A 23456-nucleotide genomic window follows, 5' to 3' on the forward strand; every position below is an offset into this window, starting at 1 on the left:
GAGATTTTAAGGGGAGGGGTGAGGGGGAGTTTTGAAGGGGAGGGGTGAGGAGGGAGTTTTGAAGGGGAGGGGTGAGGGGAGAGTTTTGAAGGGGAGGGGTGAGTGGGGAGATTTGAAGGGTAGAGGGGAGATGAGAAGGGTAGGTGTGAGGGGGGAGATTTGGAGGGGAGGGAAAGGGGGAGTTTAGGAGGGGAGGGCGGGGGAGAGTTTTGAAGTGTAGGGTGGAGTTTATGAGGGGAGGGGGTGTTTAGAAAGTGTTGGATGATTAATGAAAAACGAACATTTATTACAAACTGGGTTTATTGTGGTTTTGAAGTTAAAGATACGTTTGAAAACGTTGGAGGAAGGGTGGAATTAAGGTGAGTTTCGAGAATGTAGAAAGGAAGATTTGTAAGAGATTGAATTTTTTTTTCAAATGGAATGATTTGATGAGGAAATTGAAGAAAGCCTTTTATGTCGGAAAAAGGACAGCGTGAAACTGATGGACATTGATTTTGTAGAATTAGGATGAAAAGTAAAAATAACAATTCAAGTATGAGTATGAACTGCACGTTTCAATATCGTCCGCTGTGACAATGTAATTGAAGAAATATCCACCAATCGTTTTGAATCCCATCACTTTGGCCATTTTGCTAACATGAGTGAGCGTGTTTGCTTACAGCTTTCCACACAACCCCTGATCGCTTGCCAAGCTTCTTCCATCCACCCTCGTTGGCGGAGGTAATGGGAAAACATGATGGTGTCGTGGGGATCTATTCAAGGGTATCTATTGATTACATATGCACTTGCACACAAAATGAAGGTTCAAACCACTGTTCTAAATATAACTATCACTGGTTTAAAGAATTAGGGTCACCCGCGTCATATTGGTACTCCCCACAACATGAAAAAGCCCCACAAAAATATAAAGTAAAGTTTATTTTTTAAACTGCAAATGTTTTTTGTTTTTTTCACGTTGTTCAGCTCTGGAACTTTCAGTTGGTAGGGACTTCCAATATGGCGGCCGCGTGGCCTCATCAGCAATGCACTCTCATCGACCGGAAGTTCCTCCATATTTTTGAGCTCAGTTTCTCAAACTTGTCCCAAAGATACATAAACGAATAAGACCGTGCACCATTACTCACTCTGCAAGAACCTTTATAACAAGCTTCATCATAAATGACATAAATGAAAGGAACACATACCCGGTACATGTCTGTTGTGTCCCAACTTATCAAACTGAACGTTTTTATAATCCTGTCCTCATTGGTGTAAAAGATTTGGAGGAACAAAGACCCACGTTGTGGCCGCCGTAGTCGTATCCGGTTTGTTTAACCGATCCTGTTTAACAGAGAATGTGTTCATCATATTGTCCTTGATTTTCATATCTCTGCAGCACATCCCCATCATGATGCGTTTGGTACATTTTCTCAAAATATATTCTATTATCTTCAACTGGGCGATTAAATATGGGAACTGGAATGCTTTCCCTCCATTCCCTTGGAATTTCCTCTCATATCATAACACAGTTCATTCGTTTATTCGATACCTCAACCCCATATTCACCGAGGCAGGTCCATACTTACACACGTATCTCATCAGGTACCACTGATTGGCCAATCCTCTCACATTGGCTATCTTATCTAACAGCACTTTTTGGAGAAATCAAAGATTCCAAGAGTAGTCTTTAAAAGGGATTTTGTAAAATAATTGTAAAAATATTGTTTCGTTGAATTTCAAATGAAATAAACATTTGTCTTGTCCCTTCCCTTGTCTATTTTAGATACACCGATAGATATTTATAGATATTATATTTATAGATATAGATATTATAGATAGATATTTTAGATATGTGTATATTTTAGATACACATATTTTAGAATAGGTACACCGTATCCCTGCGCATCGTAAGAGGCGACTAAGGGTTGGCGTCAGGAAGGGCATCCGGCCATAAAAACATTGCCTCAAACAGGGAACCATGATTGTCATGGGGCCCGCAAGGCTAACCCCTGCTCTAGCGGGGAAAATGGCCTTAAAACGATCATTCATTCATTCATTCATTCATTCTTCCCTTGTCTATTTTCCATGGATTTTCCAGAATCGTGCTGTCGAGGAAGGAGTGTGATGCCCAAGGTTCGCGATGTCGCATTCGTCACATCTGCCCTATTATTATTAATATGGGTAATTTCATTTGGACCATGGCGTTGGTTCAGGAAGAAGAGACACCGGAAAAAGAAGCCCTGCAAGCACTGGTAAAGAACACGAGTGACTTTTCATCAATATTTACAATGCCTTCATCCAAGGGGACAAGATAGCTTGGAAATTTGAAACGAGTTTACATAAAATCCTCACGAATAATCAAGTCTGACAAACTAAGGTCTGGTCCAGTGACAACAGGAAGTACCAGATCATGGACCATACTCTCCTTGAAAGGTGATATTCAGTCACCAGTCAAACCTGTCGTGGAAACATGAAATAATGTTACAATCGGCTGGACTGGGCCAGTTCCCTGTCCGAATCCTGACGAACCACGATTAAAGTGGTCACGCCGGTCTGCCGGTTCAGATGCTCCGACGAGAGTTGAGGGCTTAGATGCCGCTGCAGCGCACTTGAGTGAAATATCTGATCCGGTAGAGCACCGTGCTGGTACTTCGCTCATGCCCAGCACTGAATTGGCGGCATGAGCAGTTTTTCCAGCCGGATGCGGGTGTACGTTTCGTATGGGGCGCCAGTCGCTCCTGAACACAATCTGTCTGTTCACGGATGATCAGAGCAACTCAAATCACTCGACAGAGACCAAGTTAGTTTGCAAAGTCTCTCAAAAACAGGGGAGGGATAACAAAATAATCAATGGCTACACAATTACGATACAACTATTGTACACTACTTGCTGGCGGGTCGTAAGATAGGTCCATAATTAGCTAACCTTAAGGCCTCAAGACAACAAGACAAGACTGAAAATACAGTAGATGTTCTCGGTCGAGTACAGCAAGTCCCAGAGAGAAAGGTGTGAGATAGCGGGGAGCAAGTTCGGTATTGTGCCGAGGTCAGATCGTATGCAGACAGATCGGTGGAAAAGATGGAGGAGAGCTGCAGGCGGGACCTCAGGAGATTACCGGCAGGACTGCAGGCTTTGGTTGGGGGAAGTGCTGATGTGGCAGGATGTGTCTGAAGTGAGATCGTGCACAAAGAGAAAAGCTCCCACAACATAGACCAAGCTGCATCTCCTCCCGGCCCCCTTTTTTGCATTGCACCCATCTTTATCCCTTTGGTGCACGCCCCACCATATTCCGTCACTTGGCTACACCCTGTGGCACATATTGGTCGTTTAGCCATTAATCAGGGGGGAGCCCCTTCCCTGAGCCTCTTGACCCATCCTCAAGTGTTCAGGTAAAATATCCTGGATTCACCCTCCCACCAAAACCTGTGCCTGTGTGAGGCAGAATTCTCTATTAAAACACATTTAGGACAGATTACAAAGGAAAGTACATTAATCAGGAATTTAAGGGAAAAGCGGTTTTAAACACACACATTAGGAGGGAAGGCTACAGCTTTCTGTACAAATATCGACGCATAATTGCCTCACTCTTATGCTAATACATACAATATGGAAATAACTATTGCTCAGATTTTGAATATTAACCCCTATGAACCATTTACACAACACTATCATTCTGTCTTTCATCAGAATAATCCCTTAGGTCACTCTCCTGAATAAATCCTGTCTTCTCCATTTCCTCTTATAATGGCCACTATTATTCCAACATTATTATGGGGTTGGCCAGGGGATGTCTTCTCTTCATTAAGGATACCATGGGATCTTTCCCGTCCACCAACGAGAATGCCGGTAGATGGGACACCCAGTTTAACATCCATCCAAGGGACAGCACACAGATTGATAGAGAGACAGCTTGGATGTGAGTGTGCTTACCTCTAAGCCATCCTACGAGCCACCTGAACAGTTCCTCTCTGTTTGAGGTAATTTTTGGCTTAATTAGCAATTATGGTCTCGGTTTATTATTTTGGTAGAGGAAAAGCAAGGGAGAGGAAATGAGGAAAAGGGATGAGGAAGAGCAGGAACAATTATTTTGGTGAAACCTTCAACTACTCATAATGAAGTTTGAGCCTTTCAGAGGGAGATAAAAGCTTTATTAGCCCCTGCTGGAGTTAGTCCAAAATGGGGGCTTATGGATTGGTTCTCGTCCATCAATCCATCTGTCCGTCCGTCTGCAAACCTTATTTCGGAAGTGTGTGGACCGATGTTGTTCATACTTGACACAAAAACAATACATCATGGTATGCATATGCACATCATTTTGTTTTGCGATGTGATCAAAGATGGCCAACTGGCGGATCAAAGATGGCCAACAACTCAACCATTTCTCAGACTTGAATTTACCGATGTTGTTCAAACTTTGCACACAGATAATGAATGATGGCTTCCATATGCATGCCATTTTTCTTCTGAGATCAAATCCGAGATGGCCGACTGACGGCCATTCTGTTACTTAAATTTGTCCCCAACCATTTATTGAACATGCATGGACCAATTTTGTTCAAACTTGACACAAGCACAGCACAATAGAGTATATACGTGCACCTCACTTTATTTTTCGATCTGATTAAAGATGGCCGACTGATAGACTGTCGGCCATATTAGTTTCCGGTCTTCCGTTTCCGGTCTTGCTGGCGACGGTTCGTTTTTTCGCAGGTCTCCACGCTCTCCATCGAAATCGAAGTTAAGTCATTGTTCCAATTTGTATTTTCGTTATAACTGTATTTCTTTTATGGTGTATGTACGTATATTGTCCCGTCAAAGATTTTCGGTGCAAATCTTGCATACCTGTATTGAAAATCGCGTTAATTCGTGTCGTCTCGAGGCCCTGTACAGTGTACACTGTACAACCTTGAGGCTTTGTTTTTCTCTCAGCGCCTGTCGTTTGTGATCCAATAACTTTCGTTCTCTGTTTTCGCAGTCTTTCCACCCCAAAGCCTACTTCCTTATGTAAATCTCAACTCAAAAAAACAAAAAAAAAAGACATTACCTTCTCTGTGCTCATTCGTTTATTCTTTCTTATTCGTTCGTTCGTGCTTCGACCACGTGTTTCTCCCCCATTTCCCCAGATAGATTGTCAAATTTCAATTCGTTATTTTATCGTCCATGTGATATTGTTTGATTATAGTTAGTTTTGGTTTGAATTTCCTGTAACTCGTATTTAATTAATCGTGTTCTGCTCCTCGTGTGTGGCCTTGTACTGTAGTTGTACCCCCGTCGGTGTTTTGTTAACTTAAGTGTGTTTTGCTTGGCTCTTGGTTTTTGTTAAAAAACAGAAGGTGTTAAAACGTCGTCGGTGTTAAAAACAGAAGGGGAAAGATCTGCTTAACAGAGACTTTCCTCCTTCAAGATGTCTCTGATTCCTTAATATCTCTTCCTGGTTACTCCCTCCTCCGGCATGATAGACCTGAGCCTCGGCCTGGTGGTGGGGTGGCTATCTTTGTCAAAAACTCTCTTCCTCACTCTCCTTGCACTGCTCTCTTTCCTCCTCACCCGCAGGAGTACCTCTGGTTACGGCTTCCTCTCCGCTCCCACCTTTTGTTCATATGTGTTATGTACCGTCCCCCAAACAGTGATGACTCCATCTACATTTCAATGTCTGACAACATGGACCAACTTCTATCCACTCATCCCAACTCTCTCTTCCTCATATGTGGTGACTTCAACTGTCATCATGCCACCTGGTTGGGTGTGGGTTCCTCTCTCACTAGTCATGGCACCTCAGCAAAGGACTTCTGTGACTCACTGGGATTGACACAATCTGTCAATTTCCCGACCCGGATCTCAGCCAATGGAGTATCTTCTCTTCTAGACTTGGTTATGACAAACTTCCCTGCTAATGTCTGCTGCTCTTCTTCTGCTCCAATCGGTTCTTCTGATCATGTGCTTGTCAAAGTGGACATCTCTCTGGCCATTCTCAGAGAGCCTCCTCAGCGTCGACGAGTCTGGCATTTCACTCAGGCCGACTGGGACGGTCTTCACTCAGCCATCAATCGTCTGGATTGGTCTCCCATCTCCACTGCCTCTGACATCAATTCTTCCTGGGAATTCTTCCAAAGCAAACTGATCTCTCTCATGCACAGATTTATCCCATCTCGCCTTCAATTGTCTTACCCTTCCTCCCGTCCATGGTACACTGAATCTTGTGGTGAGGCAGTTGCCCTGAAACAACTTGCCTTTGCCTCTTGGAAGGCTAATCCAACTGAAGGAAATCTCAGTTCCTTCCACCAAGCTCGGAACAAGTGTGTGTCTACCCTCAGGAGTGCCAGGAAGCACTATCTCTCCTCACTCAAGAATGAACTCTCAAACCTGTCTCCTTCCTCCAAATCCTGGTGGCGTCTGGTCAAATCCGTTTCTGGTGTTTGTTCCCCCTCCATCCCCTCCCTTACCTCAAATGGCCACACAGTTGACGTCGCACGTGACAAAGCCGAATGCCTCAACTCTGTGTTCGCCTCGAAATCCTTAGTCCCAAACCCATCTCTCTCTGTTCCCACCTTTCCCAGTCGAACCCAACTGCTCCTGGACTCTGTGTCCTTCTCTCCTGACAAGGTGGAGGAGTTTTTGTCAAGCCTCGACTCTGATTCTGCAACTGGACCAGACGGCATCAGCCCACGGGTCTTAAAATCCTGCTCTGCCGCTCTATCTCACCCTCTCTCTGTTCTTTTCACCCTATCTTTTGCTCAAGGTCATCTGCCAGCATCCTGGAAATCAGCTAACATTACCGCTTTACACAAAAAAGGTGCAAAAACAGATCCTTGCAACTACAGACCAATCAGCCTGCTCCCAATTATCAGCAAAGTCATGGAATCCATCATTGCTTCGGATATGAAATATTTCCTCTTCTCCAATGGCTTGATCTCTGATCATCAATTTGGTTTCAGACCAGGTCACTCTACTCTGGACATGCTGCTTCTGCTGTCTCAACAATGGATGGAGGTCCTCAATGCCAAACAGGAAATCAGAGCTGTCTCCCTTGACATATCAAGGGCCTTTGATACGGTCTGGCACCCAGCTCTGCTCACCAAACTCTCCTCCTATGGTATCCATGGAAATCTCCATGCATGGCTTGCGGACTTCCTCTCTGGTCGTAGTCAACGTGTGGCCCTGAATGGATTTCTCTCATCTCCCCTTCCTGTTCAGGCTGGAGTTCCCCAAGGAAGTGTGCTGGGCCCAGTGCTTTTTCTGGTCTTTATCAATGATCTCTCTGACTCTCTGGAAAATCCTCTCTATCTCTTTGCTGATGACTCCACTCTCTGCCGCTCCATTCCTCTTCCCTCAGATCGGCAGTCTGCAGCCTCCTCACTCTCTGAAGACCTGGACAAAATCACAGACTGGTCAAACAAGTGGAACATGTCTTTCAATCCTGCCAAATCTCACTCTCTTACTATGTCTCTCCGAAAAGATCGACTGGACAACCCTCCCATCTACTTTCTCAACAAGCCTCTCCAAGAAGTTATGTCACTCAAGCTTTTGGGTCTCACTATCTGCCATGATCTTTCTTGGGAAAACCACATTTCCAAGCTGGCCTCCAAAGCCAGTCGCCGACTGGGCATCCTCCGTCGTGCGAAGTCCTTCCTCGGCACACCTGAGCTCCTCACCACTTACAAGGCTTTCATCCGCAGCTCAATGGAATACTGTTCTCCCCTATGGGCTGGTGCTCCTGCCTCACACCTGGCTCGGCTTCACGCTGTTGAATCCAAAGCTTTCAAAATCATTGGAATCTCCCGCGATGAAGCTATCTCTGAGGGCCTTTCACTCACTCACCGCAGGCAGGTAGGTGGTCTTTCTGTCTTCTACCGACTCCTCTCCGGCCTTGCTCCCCCAGCTCTCTCTGTGCTCTGTCCCCCAAATATTCCTACAGGTCGCACAAGATCTGCCAGCAACCCTCTGATGGTTAAACTGCCGAAATCTCGGCTCTCTGCTCACCTTCACTCTTTCATTCCTCTTTTCTCCCGCCTGTGGAACAAACTCCCACACTCCCTTCAATCCCTCTCCTCCCTCCAGGTCTTTAAAACAGCTGTTCACCACCATCTCTTATCTTCCCCCATCCATAACCTTGATCTTTTCTACCCCCACTAATTCACCCCAGATCCACCTTGTTTGAAATTCCAACTTATTTCCTGGAAATCCTGGCAGTGTCCATATGTTTATACCTCTCCCACCCCCCCCCCTTCACATGCCTCACCCCCTTCACATGCCTCCCCCCCTTCACATGCCTCCCCCCCAAAGCCCTCTCCCTCCCACAGATCTCTCGATGTCTCCATGTCTCTCGGTCCCTGCTCTCAAATGTTGTGTTTGTGTCCTTCCCCCTCTCTCCCCATCTTGTCTACCGCTCCCGATGTTATTTGTTTTATGTGTCTGTTTGTCTTTCTGTGTGATTAATGTTCGCTCTTTCACGAGCCTCGATCTTGTATACAAAAAAAAAAAAAAAAAAAAAAAAAAAAAAAAAAGTTGTAAAAAAAAATCCCATTTTTAAGGCCATTTTCACTGCAAGAGCGGGGATTAGCCTTGCTGGCCCCATGACAATCATCATGGTTCCCTGTTTGAGGCAATGTTTTTATGGCCAGGATGCCCTTCCTGACACCAACCCTTTAGTCGCCTCTTACGACACACAGGGATACGGTGTACCCATTCTGAACCGAGGCACACACCGGCAGGCCATATTAGTTGTAAAAAACCCAATAATAACCACGTCCTCAACCATTTCTCGGTCATGCATTTACCGATGTCGTTCAAACTTGGCACACAGAAAATGAATGATGGCTTACATATGCATGTCATTTATTTTTCAAGATCAGATCCAAAATGGCCGACTGGTGGCCATTTTGTTTTTTTAACGTGTCCCCAACCATTTCTCGACATGCATGGACCGAATTTGTTCAAACTCAGTGCAAAGACAAAATATGAGAGTATACATATGCAGAAGATTTTGTTTTGTAATCCGATCAAAATGGCTGACTGGCGGCCTTTAACTCCGTACAGCAACATTAGTAAAAGCACGAGACCTATGACATTTTATGTCTTTTTCTTCTTGTTATTCTTTTGTATGCAGCCTGTGACTGTTGGTTGCATCATTGGTGCGAGTGCACCTATGCCACTGATGCAGTGCCCTCTGTTTCCAGTAATCGGGTACGGTACTTATTTTACCGACCTTGGAAGGATGACAGGCTGAGTCAACACACCTGGTGCTATTTAACGGTACAACAGGGGGCCGAAACTCAATACCCTAAGATCTTCAGCCAGTTATCTTAACTGTAAAGCCAACACGAGGCTTACCGGCAAGCTCAATGTTTTATATCCTATAACAATGCAACATTCATGGAACATGCTCTTCGTCTTTTTTTAAATCATACTTTTTTCTCGAACTGACAAGCATCGTCTTTGTTTCTGCAGTTTTGAATGTGGCCGGAAATACGAAAAAAAAGGTAAACAAAGAGCGGCCATTGCTGGAGAACTTTCAACAAAAGGAGGTAGTCGAGATGCAACAATGAGAGTTGAATCCACCAAATTCCACGAATTATCATTATCTTTGCTTATATTTGAAAAATTATTATTACCTCCACCACGAAGGTGGATGGAGGTTATGTTTTCACCCCTGTCTGTTTGTTTGTTCCTTGCGAAAATCTAAGATTTTTCAAGTACATATAATATATTGGTTGGTCTTGTGCGTTATTCTTTCTGTCTGTCTGTCTGTCTGTCTGTCTGTCTGTCTGTCTGTCTGTCTGTTTGTATATCTGTCAATCGCCTGCAGTCTGTCATATAGTTTGTCGTTTGTCATATGACAAACTTTCTCATACGCAAGGTCGTTTGTCATAAGCAAGAAGCCTATTGTTTTTGGGGTCAAGAGGTCAACATAGGCCAAAGGTCACCAAGTTTGTCAAATTTCTAAAATCCTCAATTTTCATCCAATTGAGTTGAAATTTGAAGAGGATTTGCAAATATGGTCACTGAATTCAACCACCAACTATTTTTGAAGTCAACATAGGCCAAAAGGTCAACATAGGCCGAATTTCTAAAATCCTAAATTTTCATCCAATTGACTTGAAATTTGAATAGGATTTTTATATGAGCGAACTGAATTCAACCACCAACCATTTTAAGATCAACATAGGTTACAAGGTCAACATAGGCCAAAGGTGAACCACTTGCTTTCAAATTTTCTAAAATCCTCAATTTTCATCCGATTGACTTGAAATTTGAATTGGATTTTCATATCAGCTAACTGAATTCAACCACCAGCTATTTTTGAGGTCAACATAGGCCAAAATGTCAACATAGGTCAAAGGTCAACAACCAATTTAAAAAAAAATTTAATCCTCAATTTTCATCAGATTGACTCGAAATTTGAATAGGATTTTTATATCAATGAAATGAATTCAATCAACTATTTTTGAGATAAAAATAGGCCAAAAGGTCAACATAGCCCTAAGGTCAACCACTTATTTCAAATTTATAAAATCCTCAATTATCAGCCGAATGACTTGAAATCTGAATAGGATTTGAATATTAGCTTACTGAAACCAACCACCAACTATTTTTGAGGTCAACATAGGCCAAAAAGTCAACATAGGCCAAGTTTCTAAAATCCTCAATTTTCATCCAATTAACTTGAAATTTGAATCAGATTTGCATATCTGGTCACTGAATGCATCCCCCAACTATTTTTGAGGAACTGGCATCATTCCTGCCATCAACCATCATTGACTGCCATTGACATCATTGACTGTTGACTGCCATCAACCATCATTTCTAAAATCCTCAATTTTCATCTGACTAACTGGAAATTTGAAGTGTGTTTGCATATCTGGTCATTAATTCAACCACCAATTTTTTTAAGGTCATCATAGGCCAACAACTTATTTTCGGGATTTCGCAAGTGAAAGTCATTTTTCGCAAAGTGTCATTTTTCACACTTTGTGAAAAATGACATATTTCTTGTTTGTCTGTGAACAAGATATCTCAAAAAGTTGTGAACGGATTCAAACGAAATTTGGCAGAGAGGTAGTGCATATGACGAGGACAAAATTATAAGATTTGTGTGGAGATCCAGATTCGGATCTGGCTAGTATAATTTTTTAAGTGATTCTTCACCAATGGGAGATAGGGCCAAAACCGACATATATACACAAATAATTAAGTTAAGCACCCCCCCCCCGTTTTTTTACAACCTCGCACATTACAAGTTTGTTGTCGTCAAAACAGTGTAATATACCCATGATATTGCTATATTTTCTGGAGAAGTGATATTATGGTCACATAAAAACATAACAATCATGCCGTTTTCAATATTTTATTCTGAATAATTTAAGGTGAAACTTTTTGGGAATTTTAGGCATATTTTCACCTCAATTTAAGTATGGAGCTATAGGTCCATCACGGACAGTGTGGATGACGTTTATGTTTTCTAACGTACAGTCATTGTTCTGAGAAGACCTCTAGCGATCTTTGCGTCAATAACGTGTGTAGGACCCACGTGATCGGATCACTGACTCAACCAATCACTTTTTTTCACTTTGATCACTCAATTTCATCAATGGATAATTGCTAATGTCATACCAATCATTATTTGATCTCACATACCTTAGAATATATGCCAATGTATACATATACACAAAGAATATATATTAGGGGGTGCTTACCTTAATTCGTTGTGTAGGGGTGCTTAACTTAATTCTTTGTGTATAGATGGATATCTCAAAAAGTTATAGACGGATTTTGACGAAACTTGGTGGACAGGTTGGGTGCGTGACAAGGACGTATCGATTCGATGTTGGTGAAGATCTGAATATGGATTTGGATACGAGAATTATATAATTTCCAAGTATTTATACTTGATATAATTTCCAAGAATTATATAATTTCCAATTTACATCTTCGGAGCACTCCGTGTCCTTTCCTCCTGACAAGGTGGAAAAGTTTCTGTCAACCCTCGACTCTGATTCTGCAACTGGACCTGACGGCATCAGGCCACGGGTCCTAAAATCCTGTTCTTCTGCTCTTTCACTCCCTCTCTCTGTTCTCTTCACCCTCTCTTTTGCTCAAGGTCAACTGCCATCTGCTTGGAAATCAGCCAACATCACCGCTTTGCACAAAAAAGGTGCAAAAACAGATCCTAGCAACGACGGACAAATCAGCCTTCTCCCAATTATCAGCAAAGTCATGGAATCCATCATTGCTTCGGATATGAAATCTTTCCTCTTCTCCAATGGCTTGATCTCTGATCATCAATTTGGTTTCAGACCAGGTCACTCTACTCTGGACATGCTGCTTCTGCTGTCTCAACAATGGATGGAGGTCCTCAATTCCAAACAAGAAATTAGAGCCGTCTCCCTCGACATATCACGTGCCTTCAATACGGTCTGGCACCCCGCTCTGCTCACCAAACTCTCCTCCTTTGGTATCCATGGAAATCTCCACGCATGGCTGGCGGACTTCCTCTCTAGTCGTAGTCAACGTGTGGCCCTGAATGGGTTTCTCTCATCTCCTCTTCCTGTTCAGGCTGGAGTTCCCCAAGGCAGTGTTCTGGGCCCTGTGCTTTTTCTGGTCTTCATCAATGATCTCTCTGACTCTCTTGAAAATCCTCTCTATCTCTTTGCTGATGACTCCACTCTCTGCCGCTCCATTCCTCATCCCTCAGATCGGCAGTCTGCAGCCTCCTCACTCTCTGCAGACCTGGACAAAATCACAGACTGGGCAAACAAGTGGAACATATTTTTCAATCCTGACAAATCTCACACTCTTACAATGTCTCTCCGAAAAGACCGACTGGACAACCCTCCCATCTACTTTCTGAATAATCCTCTCCAAGAAGTTCTGTCACTCAAGCGTTTGGGTCTCATTATCTGCCATGATCTTTCCTGGGAAAACCACATTTCCAAGCTGGCCTCCAAAGCCAGTCGCCGACTGGGCATCCTCCGTCGTGCGAAGTCCTTCCTTGGCACACCTGAGCTCCTCACCACATACAAGGCTTTCATCTGCAGCTCAATGGAGTACTGCTCTCCCCTCTGGGCTGGTGCTCCTGCCTCACACCTAGCTCGTCTTCACGCTGTTGAAACCAAAGCGTTCAGAATCATTGGAATCTCCCGCGATGACGCTATCTCCGAGGGCCTTTCACTTAATCACCGCAGGCAGGTTGGTGGTCTTTCCGTCTTCTACCGACTCCTCTCCGGCCTTGCTCCCCCAGCTCTCTCTGGGCTCTGTCCCCGAAATATTCCTGCAGGTCGCACAAGATCTGCCTGCAACCCTCTTATGGTTAAACTGTCAAAATCAAGACTCTCTGCTCACCTTCACTCCTTCATTCCTCTTTTCTCCCGCCTCTGGAACAAACTCCCTCACTCTCTTCAATCCCACTCCTCCCTCCATGTCTTTAAAACGGCTGTTCACCACCATCTCTTATCTTCCCCAATCCAAAACCTTGATCTTTTCTACCCCCGCCAACTTCACCCCAAATCCACCTTGTTTGAAATTCCAACTTCTTTCCTGGAAATCCTGGCAGTGTCCATATGTTTATACCTCTCCCACCCCCCCCCCCTCCCCCTTCACATGCCTCCCCCCCAAAGCCCTCTCCCTCCCACAGATCTCTCGATGTCTCCATGTCTCTCGGTCCCTGCTCTCAAATGTTGTGTTTGTGTCCTTCCCCCTCTCTCCCCATCTTGTCTACCGCTCCCGATGTTATTTGTTTTATGTGTCTGTTTGTCTTTCTGTGTGATTAATGTTCGCTCTTTCACGAGCCTCGATCTTGTATACAAAAAAAAAAAAAAAAAACTTCTGGACTGGTCTCCCATTTCTGCTGCTTCTGGTATTAAGTCATCCTGGGAATTCTTCCAAAGTAAATTGCTCTCTCTCATGCACAGATTTATCCCATCTCATCTTCAGTTGTCATACCCTTCCTCCCGTCCATGGAACACGGAATCTTGTGGTGAGGCAGTTGCCCTGAAGCAACTTGCCTTCGCCTCCTGGAAGGCAAATCCAACCGAAGGCAATCTCATTTCCTTTCACAAAGCTCAGAACAAGTGTGTGTCCACCCTCAGGAGAGCCAGGAAGCAATATCTCTCTTCTCTCAAGAGTGAACTCTCAAACCTGTCTCCCTCTCCCAAATCCTGGTGGTGTCTGGTCAAATCCGTTTCTGGTGTTTGTTCCTCTCCATCCCCTCCCTTACCTCAAACGGTTACACAGCTGACTCTGCACATGAAAAAGCTGAATGCCTCAACTCTGTGTTTGTTTTAAAATCTGGTGTCCCAAACCCATCGCTCTCTGTAACCCACCTTACCCAGTCGTACCCAGCTGCTCCTGGACTCTGTGTCCATCTTTCCCAACAAGGCGGAGAAGTTTCTGTCAAACCTCGACTCTGATTCTGCAATTGGACCATTCGGCATCAGCCCACAGGTCCTAAAATCCTGCTAAGCTGCTCTAACACACCCCCTCTCTGTTCTCTTCATCCTCTATTTTGCTCAAGGTCATCTGCCACCTGCTTGGAAATCAGCCAACATTACCACTTTACCCAAAGAGGTGCAAAAACAGATCCTTGCAACGCCAGACCAATCAGCCTGCTCCCAATCTTCATCAAGGTCATGGAATCCATCATCTCTTCTGACATTAAATCCTTCCTCGTATCCAATGGGTTGATTTCTGATCATCAATTTGGATCCAGACCGGGTAACTCAACTCTGGACATGCTGCTTCTGCTGTCTCAACAATGGATGGAGGTCCTCAACACCAAACAGGAAATCATATCTCGTGCTTTCGATATGGTCTGGCACCCCGACCTGCTCACCAAAGTCTTCTCTCATGGTTTCCATGGTGATCTACACGCATGTCTTGTGGACTTCCTCTCCTGCACAGTCAACATTTGGCTCTAAATGGAATTTTCTCATCTCCTCTTCTTGTCCAGGCTGGAGTTCCTTAAGGTAATATTCTGGGCCCTGTGCTTTTTCTAATCTTCATGAATGATTTCTCTCTGGAAAATCCTCTATCTTTTTGGTGATGACTCTTCCCACTGCTGCTACATAGCTCATCCCTCACATCAGCAGTCAGCAGCCTTTTCACTCTCTGCAGACATGGATAAAATCATAAGCTGGACAAACACACAGAACAAATCTTTCAATCCTGACAAATCTCACACTCTCACTATCACTATCTTTCTCCGGAAAGACCTTCTGGAAAACCCTCCCATCTACTTTCTCAGCAATCTTCTCGAAGAAGTTCCATCATTCACGCTTTTCGGTCTCATTATCTGCCATGATCTTTCCTGGGAAAATCACATTTCCGAGCTGGCCTCCAAAGCCAGTCGCCGGCTGGGCATCCTTCGTCGTGTGAAGTCCTTTCCTGGCACTACTGAGCTTCTTACCACATACAAAGCTTTCATCCGCAGCTTGATGGAATACTGCTCTCCCCCCTGCGCTGGTGCACTTGCCTTACACCTAGCTCGGCTTCACACTGTGGAATCCAAGGCTTTCAGGATCATTGGTATCTCCTGCGATGAAGCTAATTCTATTGACCTTTCACTCTCACACCGCAGGCAGGTTGGTGGTCTCTGTATATCTACCGACTCCTCTCTGGCCTTGTACCCACTGCTCTTTCTTTGCTCTGTCCCCCAAATATTCCTGCAGGACGCACAATGTCTGCCACCAACCCTCTTCTGATGAAACTGCCAAAATCAAGACTCTCTATTCATCTTCACTCTTTCAATCCTCCTTTTCCCCGCCTCTGGAACATACTCCCAGTCTCCCATACTCTACTCATCCCCACTCCTCCCTTCAAGTCTTCAAAACAGCTGTTCACCACCATCGCTCATCTTCCCCCATCCAAAACCTTGATCTTTTCTACCCCCGTTAAAACACTCCAAATCCACCTACATCAAATTCCGTTTTCTTTCCTGAAAATCCTTGTAGTATCCATCTTGTTTATCCCATGTACCTCACCCCAGCCCTCTCCCTTCCACAGATCTCCTGATGTCCCTGTTCCCTGCTGTTGTTTTGCTTCCCTCTCTCTCCCCCTCTTGTCTCCTGCTCCCTTTATCATATGTTCTATGTGTCAGCCCTTATACGAGCCTCGACATTGTATGCAAAAAAACCAACAAAGAAACAAACAAAAAACATCTGCATCTATAACTGCGTGTATGCTCTTCCCTTCCTTAGCATAAATGGATTCCACGTCAAAAGGTAGAGCGACCAAAGTACCTTCGGATGATACATGAGGAAGCTTGTGGAGAACAACAGCGATGAAGATCACACCATAACTGAAGTTACCACCTGCTGTTATTTTATTCTCCAAAATATTCCCATTTGCAAACCATGTGTGTCGATCAACAAACAATTATCATATCATGGATTTCACAAATTTGTCACCATCATCATCACTTATCATGTAAAATATTTATCATCTTACTTCTTAATGGAACTTATCTGCACTTACATACTGGTCCAAATTTCACACGAACATCATCATTTCATTTCGTTGGACATAGCCGCATAGGTGTTTCCGTTTCCACCTGCCTGATCTTCAGGTGGTTGATGGGCCACCCATGTGGTTCTCTTCCGGAGCATGGCTAGCAACCCTCATCGGGTCAACGTGAGTGGTCCGACCAGTCCCAGGAAGGCGGGAGACCCTTGGAGACTGGTGAGGTGCAACTTCAACCCGTCAAAGGGGGCCTCTTCCATAAACCTGGAATTCCCTCCATATTACCCCCGTCACGTGCCAGGTGTTCTCGGATCTCCCAACGTCCAGCCCCCATGGGTGGGCTGCTGTGGGGTCGACCCAGGGCACTGTGCAACTTGGCATTTCCCCCAGCTCTGTGGCATCTGTGCCCCACCAAGGCCATCAGCTGGCCTTGAAAGAGGTCTGGCTAGGTCGGAGGACGCAGTCTCCCCCGATCCATGAAGGTTGCGGTCCGGTCCCGAAAGGGACGGGGCTACAAGCCTGGATCGGGAGGGAACCACTTTGCCAGGAGCGTGCCGAGCAGCACGAGGCACCCGTGAGGCTTGGCTCAATAGGAGATATCGAGACAGCAGATGCCCTGGTAGTGCTGTGGCATCCCCGGGGTAACCCCCGCTCCTGTCAAATCCTGCTGAAACCTTGCTACCCCATGTGTTCACGAGCGCATCTCGGGCAGGCAAAGCTCATGGCCACTGCACCATGTATGCCAGGGCCGAAGGTAAGCAGGTGGGAGCGGGGGGAGGGGGGAGTCAGCTCTACTACCCAGTGGCGGGCAAGTGTGGGAGGGGTTGGGGTGGCTTTATGTTCCGTTGTTCTTGGACCACACATCGGTGTTCTGGAGCTTGCTACCTTCCCTTCCCTCGCCTGTACTTACTTACTGGAATAGTCCATATTTCTCACCAACATCATCGCTTGTATCAAGATAATATGTACCTATAACTGTGTTTGTCACAATAAATTTTGTCACTTATTTATCATCAAAAGACATTGTTTTATTGAAAGGCCCTGGGACACCGGTTTGTTCTACTCATCCAGGCAAGCCTGTGAACTTCAATCCTTGAGCCTCTCACTTGAGGGAGGCACAATCCGGATTCACATGTTTCTTGCCCTGGCCATAATCAGTGGGGTATGTGTGATGGTATGTCCTCCCCACACCCCCTGAAGTGAGATGGTATGTCCTTGATGAAGGCATCTCTTATGAAATATCATCCGTTTATGCATAAATATCAGTGTAATGAAAATCAGTTCCACGACATTGACCTGATAGTAGGTTTAATGACAATTTGATCTCTGGCAACATCCTGTAAAAATACAATCATGCAATATATCAGGATCATGGAATCATGGAGAAAGTTCAGTAATATCAATCAATGCAAGCAAGCCTAGATTATCTACGTATACGCACGATCCGAGTCTACATGACATAGATTAAATGTCACAGGAGTGTCTCGGAGCGACGGTCGTCCGTGTTCTTAAAGACGCCTCTCAGGGGTTAGAGAGAGCATCACACCTGGGTTCAACTTAGATACATTTTCATTACAATCAGCACGACCTTTTTATCATTCTGTTTGCCATGTATTGATGTTGAGTTGATCGTGGACAAGGATTGCAAACTATTTAATACGTTTATTGCAGCAGTCCTGTACCACCAGGCTTGGCTCCACACGTTCACGCCACCAGAAGTGACATCTCCACTTCCGTGTCAAACAGATAAAGGTCAGCTGCTTCATTTCTGAAACATACATATTACATCTCCACCCTTTCAAAACAAGAAAAAATGATAAGAATAAAACAACAACTTCATGGCTCAAAACGAGCCGGGGGTTTAACCATTCTGCCAGCGTGGGTAGTTGTACAATTGGTTGGGCAAGACACATTGTGTGGAATATATCAAACAGTGTTGACTACATTCCTTGATGCATACTGAAGAACAACACCATCAGCATGGTCAGTGTGTGATGGGCTGCTTGGGACAGGTACAGGGATGGTGGAAACATCAGAACCAAATTGTGGCAAACTAGAACCACTGATGTCCTCACTCATGGGGGGCTGTGTGGGAGGAAGGGTCTCTCTCATGTGAACTCGATTATGGCGATATTAACAGCTGTTAGGTGATCGCAGTAGGTGTGATCTTGGTTCCTCACAACGTGATACAACGTCTCTGTGGCTGGCTCCCGAATATGAGATCTCTGATTTTGAACACACACGAACTACCCTGGATGCAGAGGTGGATGTTCACGTGCACGGGTGTGCAGATCAAGGTAAAACTTCTGATATCGTTGACGATTTACCATCTCCTCATGGACGGCATTACTGGGGTCCAGATTGTTCACAATACGGGTAGGTACAATAACTTTGAACTTCCTGCCCATGAACAATCGTGCTGGACTCTCCAGCGATGACGAATTGGTGTCAAATGCCATGCGAGGAGGGCAAGCCTGTAATCAGTTCCTGCGTGTTTACACTTCTTCAGGGTCTCTGATAGTTTTTACATTGCGCTCAATAAGACCATTAGACCGTGCATCCAGGGGACTTGACGTCACTACATCAAAATTCTTGCTTTTGTTAAGGCTCGAAACTCAGTACTATCAAAGTGTCCACCAATATCACTCATGAGGCCATCAGGTATGCCAAACTCGGAGAAAATATCTGGAAGACACTGAATAACAACACGGCTCAGGCAAGGATCAGGAAGTCGTCGAACAACAGGAAACTGAATAGGAATCACACAAGATGAACCATTGAGCACCATCAGTTTGGTATAGATCAACAGCGAGCTTCCTCCATGGCCTTAACGGAACCTCAAGCTGGAGCAATGGCTCTGAACTCCGTGACTGCTGGTACCTCTGGCAGGTTTGGCAACTGCTCACAATGCGCTCAATATCCTGGTGGTTGTTATGCCAGAACACAGTGTCATTAGCGAGAAGTTTGGTCTTTTCATGACCGAAATGCCCCAAATGGAGCTTTTGGAGAATTTCCTGCTGTAAACATTTTGGGATGACAACTCGCTCTCCCTTGAGAATTATACCATTTTCAACCGATAGCTCCAGAAGCCTAGAAGGGGCTCTGGTTTGTCCTTCATGCAATCAGGCCAGCTATTGATGATGACATCACGAAGACGACTAAGATCTGGGTCACGGAGCATTTCTTGCTGCATAATCTGAACTTTTTCTGACGAAACTCGGACAAAATCCACACGTGGATCAGGCTCGATTTCGCAGTTGTTGTTCGGACTAGGTAAGCAAGAGAATCCATCCAGAAGTTGATTTTTGATGCCCTTGCAATGTTGGTCAAAGGTGAAGTTATATCCCTGCAGACGAACCAACATCCTTGGAAAGACACGGAGGTTCCACTGCAAGAGGCCTGAATTAAGAGGCCTGGTTGAATGAACTGACCTGATCTGCAAATAGTCTTCAACGTTTAAGTTAATCGGATGAAAATTGACAGATTTAGAAATCTGGCCTATGTTGACCTTTTGGCCTATGTTGACCTCAAAATTAGTTGGTGGTTGGTTTCATTAAGCTGATATCAAAACCCTTTTCCAATTTCAAGTCAATCGAATGAAAATTGAGGATTTTAAAAATTTGAAAAAAAGTGGTTGACCTTTGGCCTATGTTGACCTTGTGACCTATGTTGATGATACCTGCTCCTATGGAGGTATGAATTAAGATTACAGCCTTTAAAAAAAAATTAAATAATAAATACACTTATTTATAAGAATCGCTAATTTCTTAAAATTTGCATATTTCCGACCACATTTCGGAACTCATTTCGTCCTCGAGATTCGATCATCAAACCCGAACACAGATTTTGATTATATACTTTAATTAGTCTGTGAGAGTAGATCGTGTTTCCAAGGCATGGTGTGCTTGGATAGTCCGATATGGATTCATTTCAATTTGTTGTTTTTGACAGAAAATAAAATTGATCATGTTATGATCAATGTATTTTGCTTTATTGCACACAAACATATGTTATGTGAGTGATAATGATATTAAATTTGCACTTGTGTGATTAAATGTGCGCAATATCTGCACAAGTGCACATTCTTTATATACAGTCACGTGAAAATGTAAGTACACCCCATGTAAAGTTTTGACTTTTTCAACATATTTCAACATACAGCTATTTGATCTTCATTTCAACAATATTGATAGATAAACGTGATATAATATAACAAATATCATGAAACATTTACATTTTGTAGTCCATTGTATAATTTAAATAAACATAAATGCAAATATCGCATGTGGAAAAAGTAAGTACACCCTTGGCTCTAATAGGTGGTTTTGCCCCCTTTGGCAGAAACAACCTCAAGTAGGCGTTTCTTATAACTGTCTACCAGTCTCTGACATCGACTGGGAGAAATTTTTGCCCACTCCTCCATGCAGAATTCTTTCAGCTGTGTGATGTTTGAGGGGTTTCTTGCATGCACTGCTCGTTTCAAATCCCCCCACAACATCTCGATGGGATTTAGATCCGGGCTTTGACTTGGCCATTCCATAACCCTCCATTTATTTCTTTTCAGCCATTCCTTGGTGGATTTACTGGTATGTTTAGGGTCATGTTGCAAGGTCCACCTTCGGTTGAGCCTCAACTTTCCGACAGATGGCCTCACATTATCCTCAAGCACCCTGTGGTACAATGAAGAATTCAAAGTGGATTATATGATGGTGAGCTGCCCAGGCCCTGATGCAGCAAAGCTGCCCCAAACCATAATATTTCCACCACCATGCTTTACAGTAGGTATCAGGTTCTTGTGGTCAAATGCTGTCTTTGGTTTTCGCCAAACATGTCTTCTGGTACTGTAGCCAAATAGCTCTACCTTTGACTCATCTGTCCAGAGCACATTGTTCCAGAAGTGCTGGGCTTTGCCTAGGCGGTCATTGGCAAACTTTAGTCTTGCCCTGATGTTCTTTCTGGACAGCAAAGGCTTCCTCCTGGCACACCTCCCATGTAGATCAAATTTGTGCAGCCTCTTTGTAATGGTGGACTCGTGCACTTTGACATCAACAGTGGCAAGAGCTACCTGTAGGTCCCGTGATGACATTCTGGGGTTCTTAGAGACTTCTTTCAGCATCTTGCGATCTGCTCTCGGGCTGAACTTGCTGGGGCGGCCTGGCCTGAACAAGTTGGCAGTTGTTTGGAATCTTCTCCACTTGTAGATGATCTTCCGGACAGTCAAATGATTGATTTCAAATTGTTTGGAGATTTTTTTTAAATCCCTTCCCAGACTCGTGGGCATCTATAACCTTCATTCTGAAGGCCTCAGAGAGCTCTTTTGATCTCGGCATGGTGATGCGACACACTTCAACAACAAAGAGCAAACCAAAATAAATGTCTGAGGTTTAAATAAGACAGGTTCCTCCAAGATCCTCTCTAACGATGTTCTAATCATTTGCACCTGAGCTGGTGCACCTGATTCTAATTTTAGGTATTTGAAGTAGGGGTGTACTTACTTTTTCCACATGCGAAATTTGCATTTATGTTTATTTAAATTATACAATGGACTACAAAATGTAAATGTTTCATGACATTTGTTATATTATATCACCTTTATCTTTCAATATTGTTGAAATGAAGATCAAATAGCTGTATGTTGAAATTTGTTGAAAAAGTCAAAACTTTACATGGGGTGTACTTACTTTTTCACGTGACTGTAGTTATATGTAATATATAAATACAGTGCCTTCAGAAAGTATTCACACCCCTTGACTTTTTCACATTTTGATGTGTTACAGCCTGAATTTAAAATGGATTAAATAGTTTTTTTTATGTCACTGATCTTCACATAATACCCCATAATGTCAAAGTTAAATATTTTTTTGAATTTTGTTATAAATTAATTAAAAATGAAATACAGAAATATGTAATTTACACAAGTATTCAAACCTCTGAGTCTTCAGAAAGAAGACAGATCTGATATAAGAGTACTCTGACATATACACTACTCACAATAAGTTCAGGATATTGGCAGGTTCTTCGGTGTGGTTGATTTTGTGTATTAATTATGTTGAAAAAATTTGTTGGTCCTAATTCTATGGTTATTAATGAGTGTGAAAAAACACAGCATTCTTGATTTCAATACCATAACCTTAACCCCTATAAAAACAAGTACAAAAAGTTTTAATTAAAACAAAAGCCGCGTCGATGTTACACAATGCCTCGATGCAGCTGTGCCTATAACGTCGATGTTATAGGCACAGGACATTCCTATTGATTCGATTACTTGATGTTATTTTTGTGCAAAGTGAAAATATATCTCGGCAATTTCCCGTGTGTGGCGATGAATTTTTAATATAGCTCGGCATTTTCTCGTCTGTTATTTCAGGCGGTGTATGACTGACCATGCCGCGATTTAAAAAAAAAAAATCTCGGCAATTTCCCGTGTGTGGCGACACGTGAACGAAGCTATGCTCCTCTCTCCACATTATTGTGACGACGTATAAATTAAATATTTCATCGTGACGATTGTCATCAAATGGACGAATTTTTAATACTAGGGCATTGCCCGTACTATATCTATATCTAAAATTATATCCCCCCCCTCTATTTACATGAAATGGTTTGGTCCAAAGCGAACGGCTTGCGAGTACGGTGACAATCCCCCCCCTCTATTTACATGCAATGGTTTGGTCCAAAGCGAACGGCTTCCGGAGTTTGGTAAAGAAATCGCCATCGCGTGCACAAACGCGCAGGAAAGCGAATGAATCGCAAATTCGGTTTTATTAGTTTTAAAACATAGTTTAACGCCAACATAGTTTGCAAACGTGAAATAAATGAATACGCTGTCAAATGTGCCATCCGAGGCAGAGTGTGTCCTCCACGTTCGGCACACGCGATCGTTCGCTGCTCTCTGATTGGTTGAATCGTTTTTTGGACATAGCTCGGTAAGTAATTGTCCGATTAATATGAAACCTTGAAAAGGCACATCCTCGGGTCCCCAGCAATATACCTGGCAAGTTAAAAGTATATCGGACCCGTGGTT

At 43.8% G+C, this 23456-nt stretch overlaps 1 protein-coding gene across 1 annotated transcript in view; it reads left to right on the top strand.

Moving 5' to 3' along the window:
* CSMD3 (CUB and Sushi multiple domains 3) overlaps positions 1-23456 on the top strand; it is a 1283181-nt gene that overhangs the window by 16385 nt on the left and 1243340 nt on the right. The window contains 3 exon segments of the mRNA XM_068130918.2: positions 662-720; positions 2078-2231; positions 9428-9504. Of these exon segments, the coding sequence (XP_067987019.2) occupies positions 2104-2231; positions 9428-9504 (205 nt within the window). The 5' untranslated portion in view covers positions 662-720; positions 2078-2103.

The sequence above is a fragment of the Myxine glutinosa genome, chromosome 11, assembly GCF_964187855.1.
Source record: "Myxine glutinosa chromosome 11, kmMyxGlut1.1, whole genome shotgun sequence".
In the NCBI taxonomy this organism is placed as follows: Eukaryota; Metazoa; Chordata; class Myxini; order Myxiniformes; family Myxinidae; genus Myxine; species Myxine glutinosa.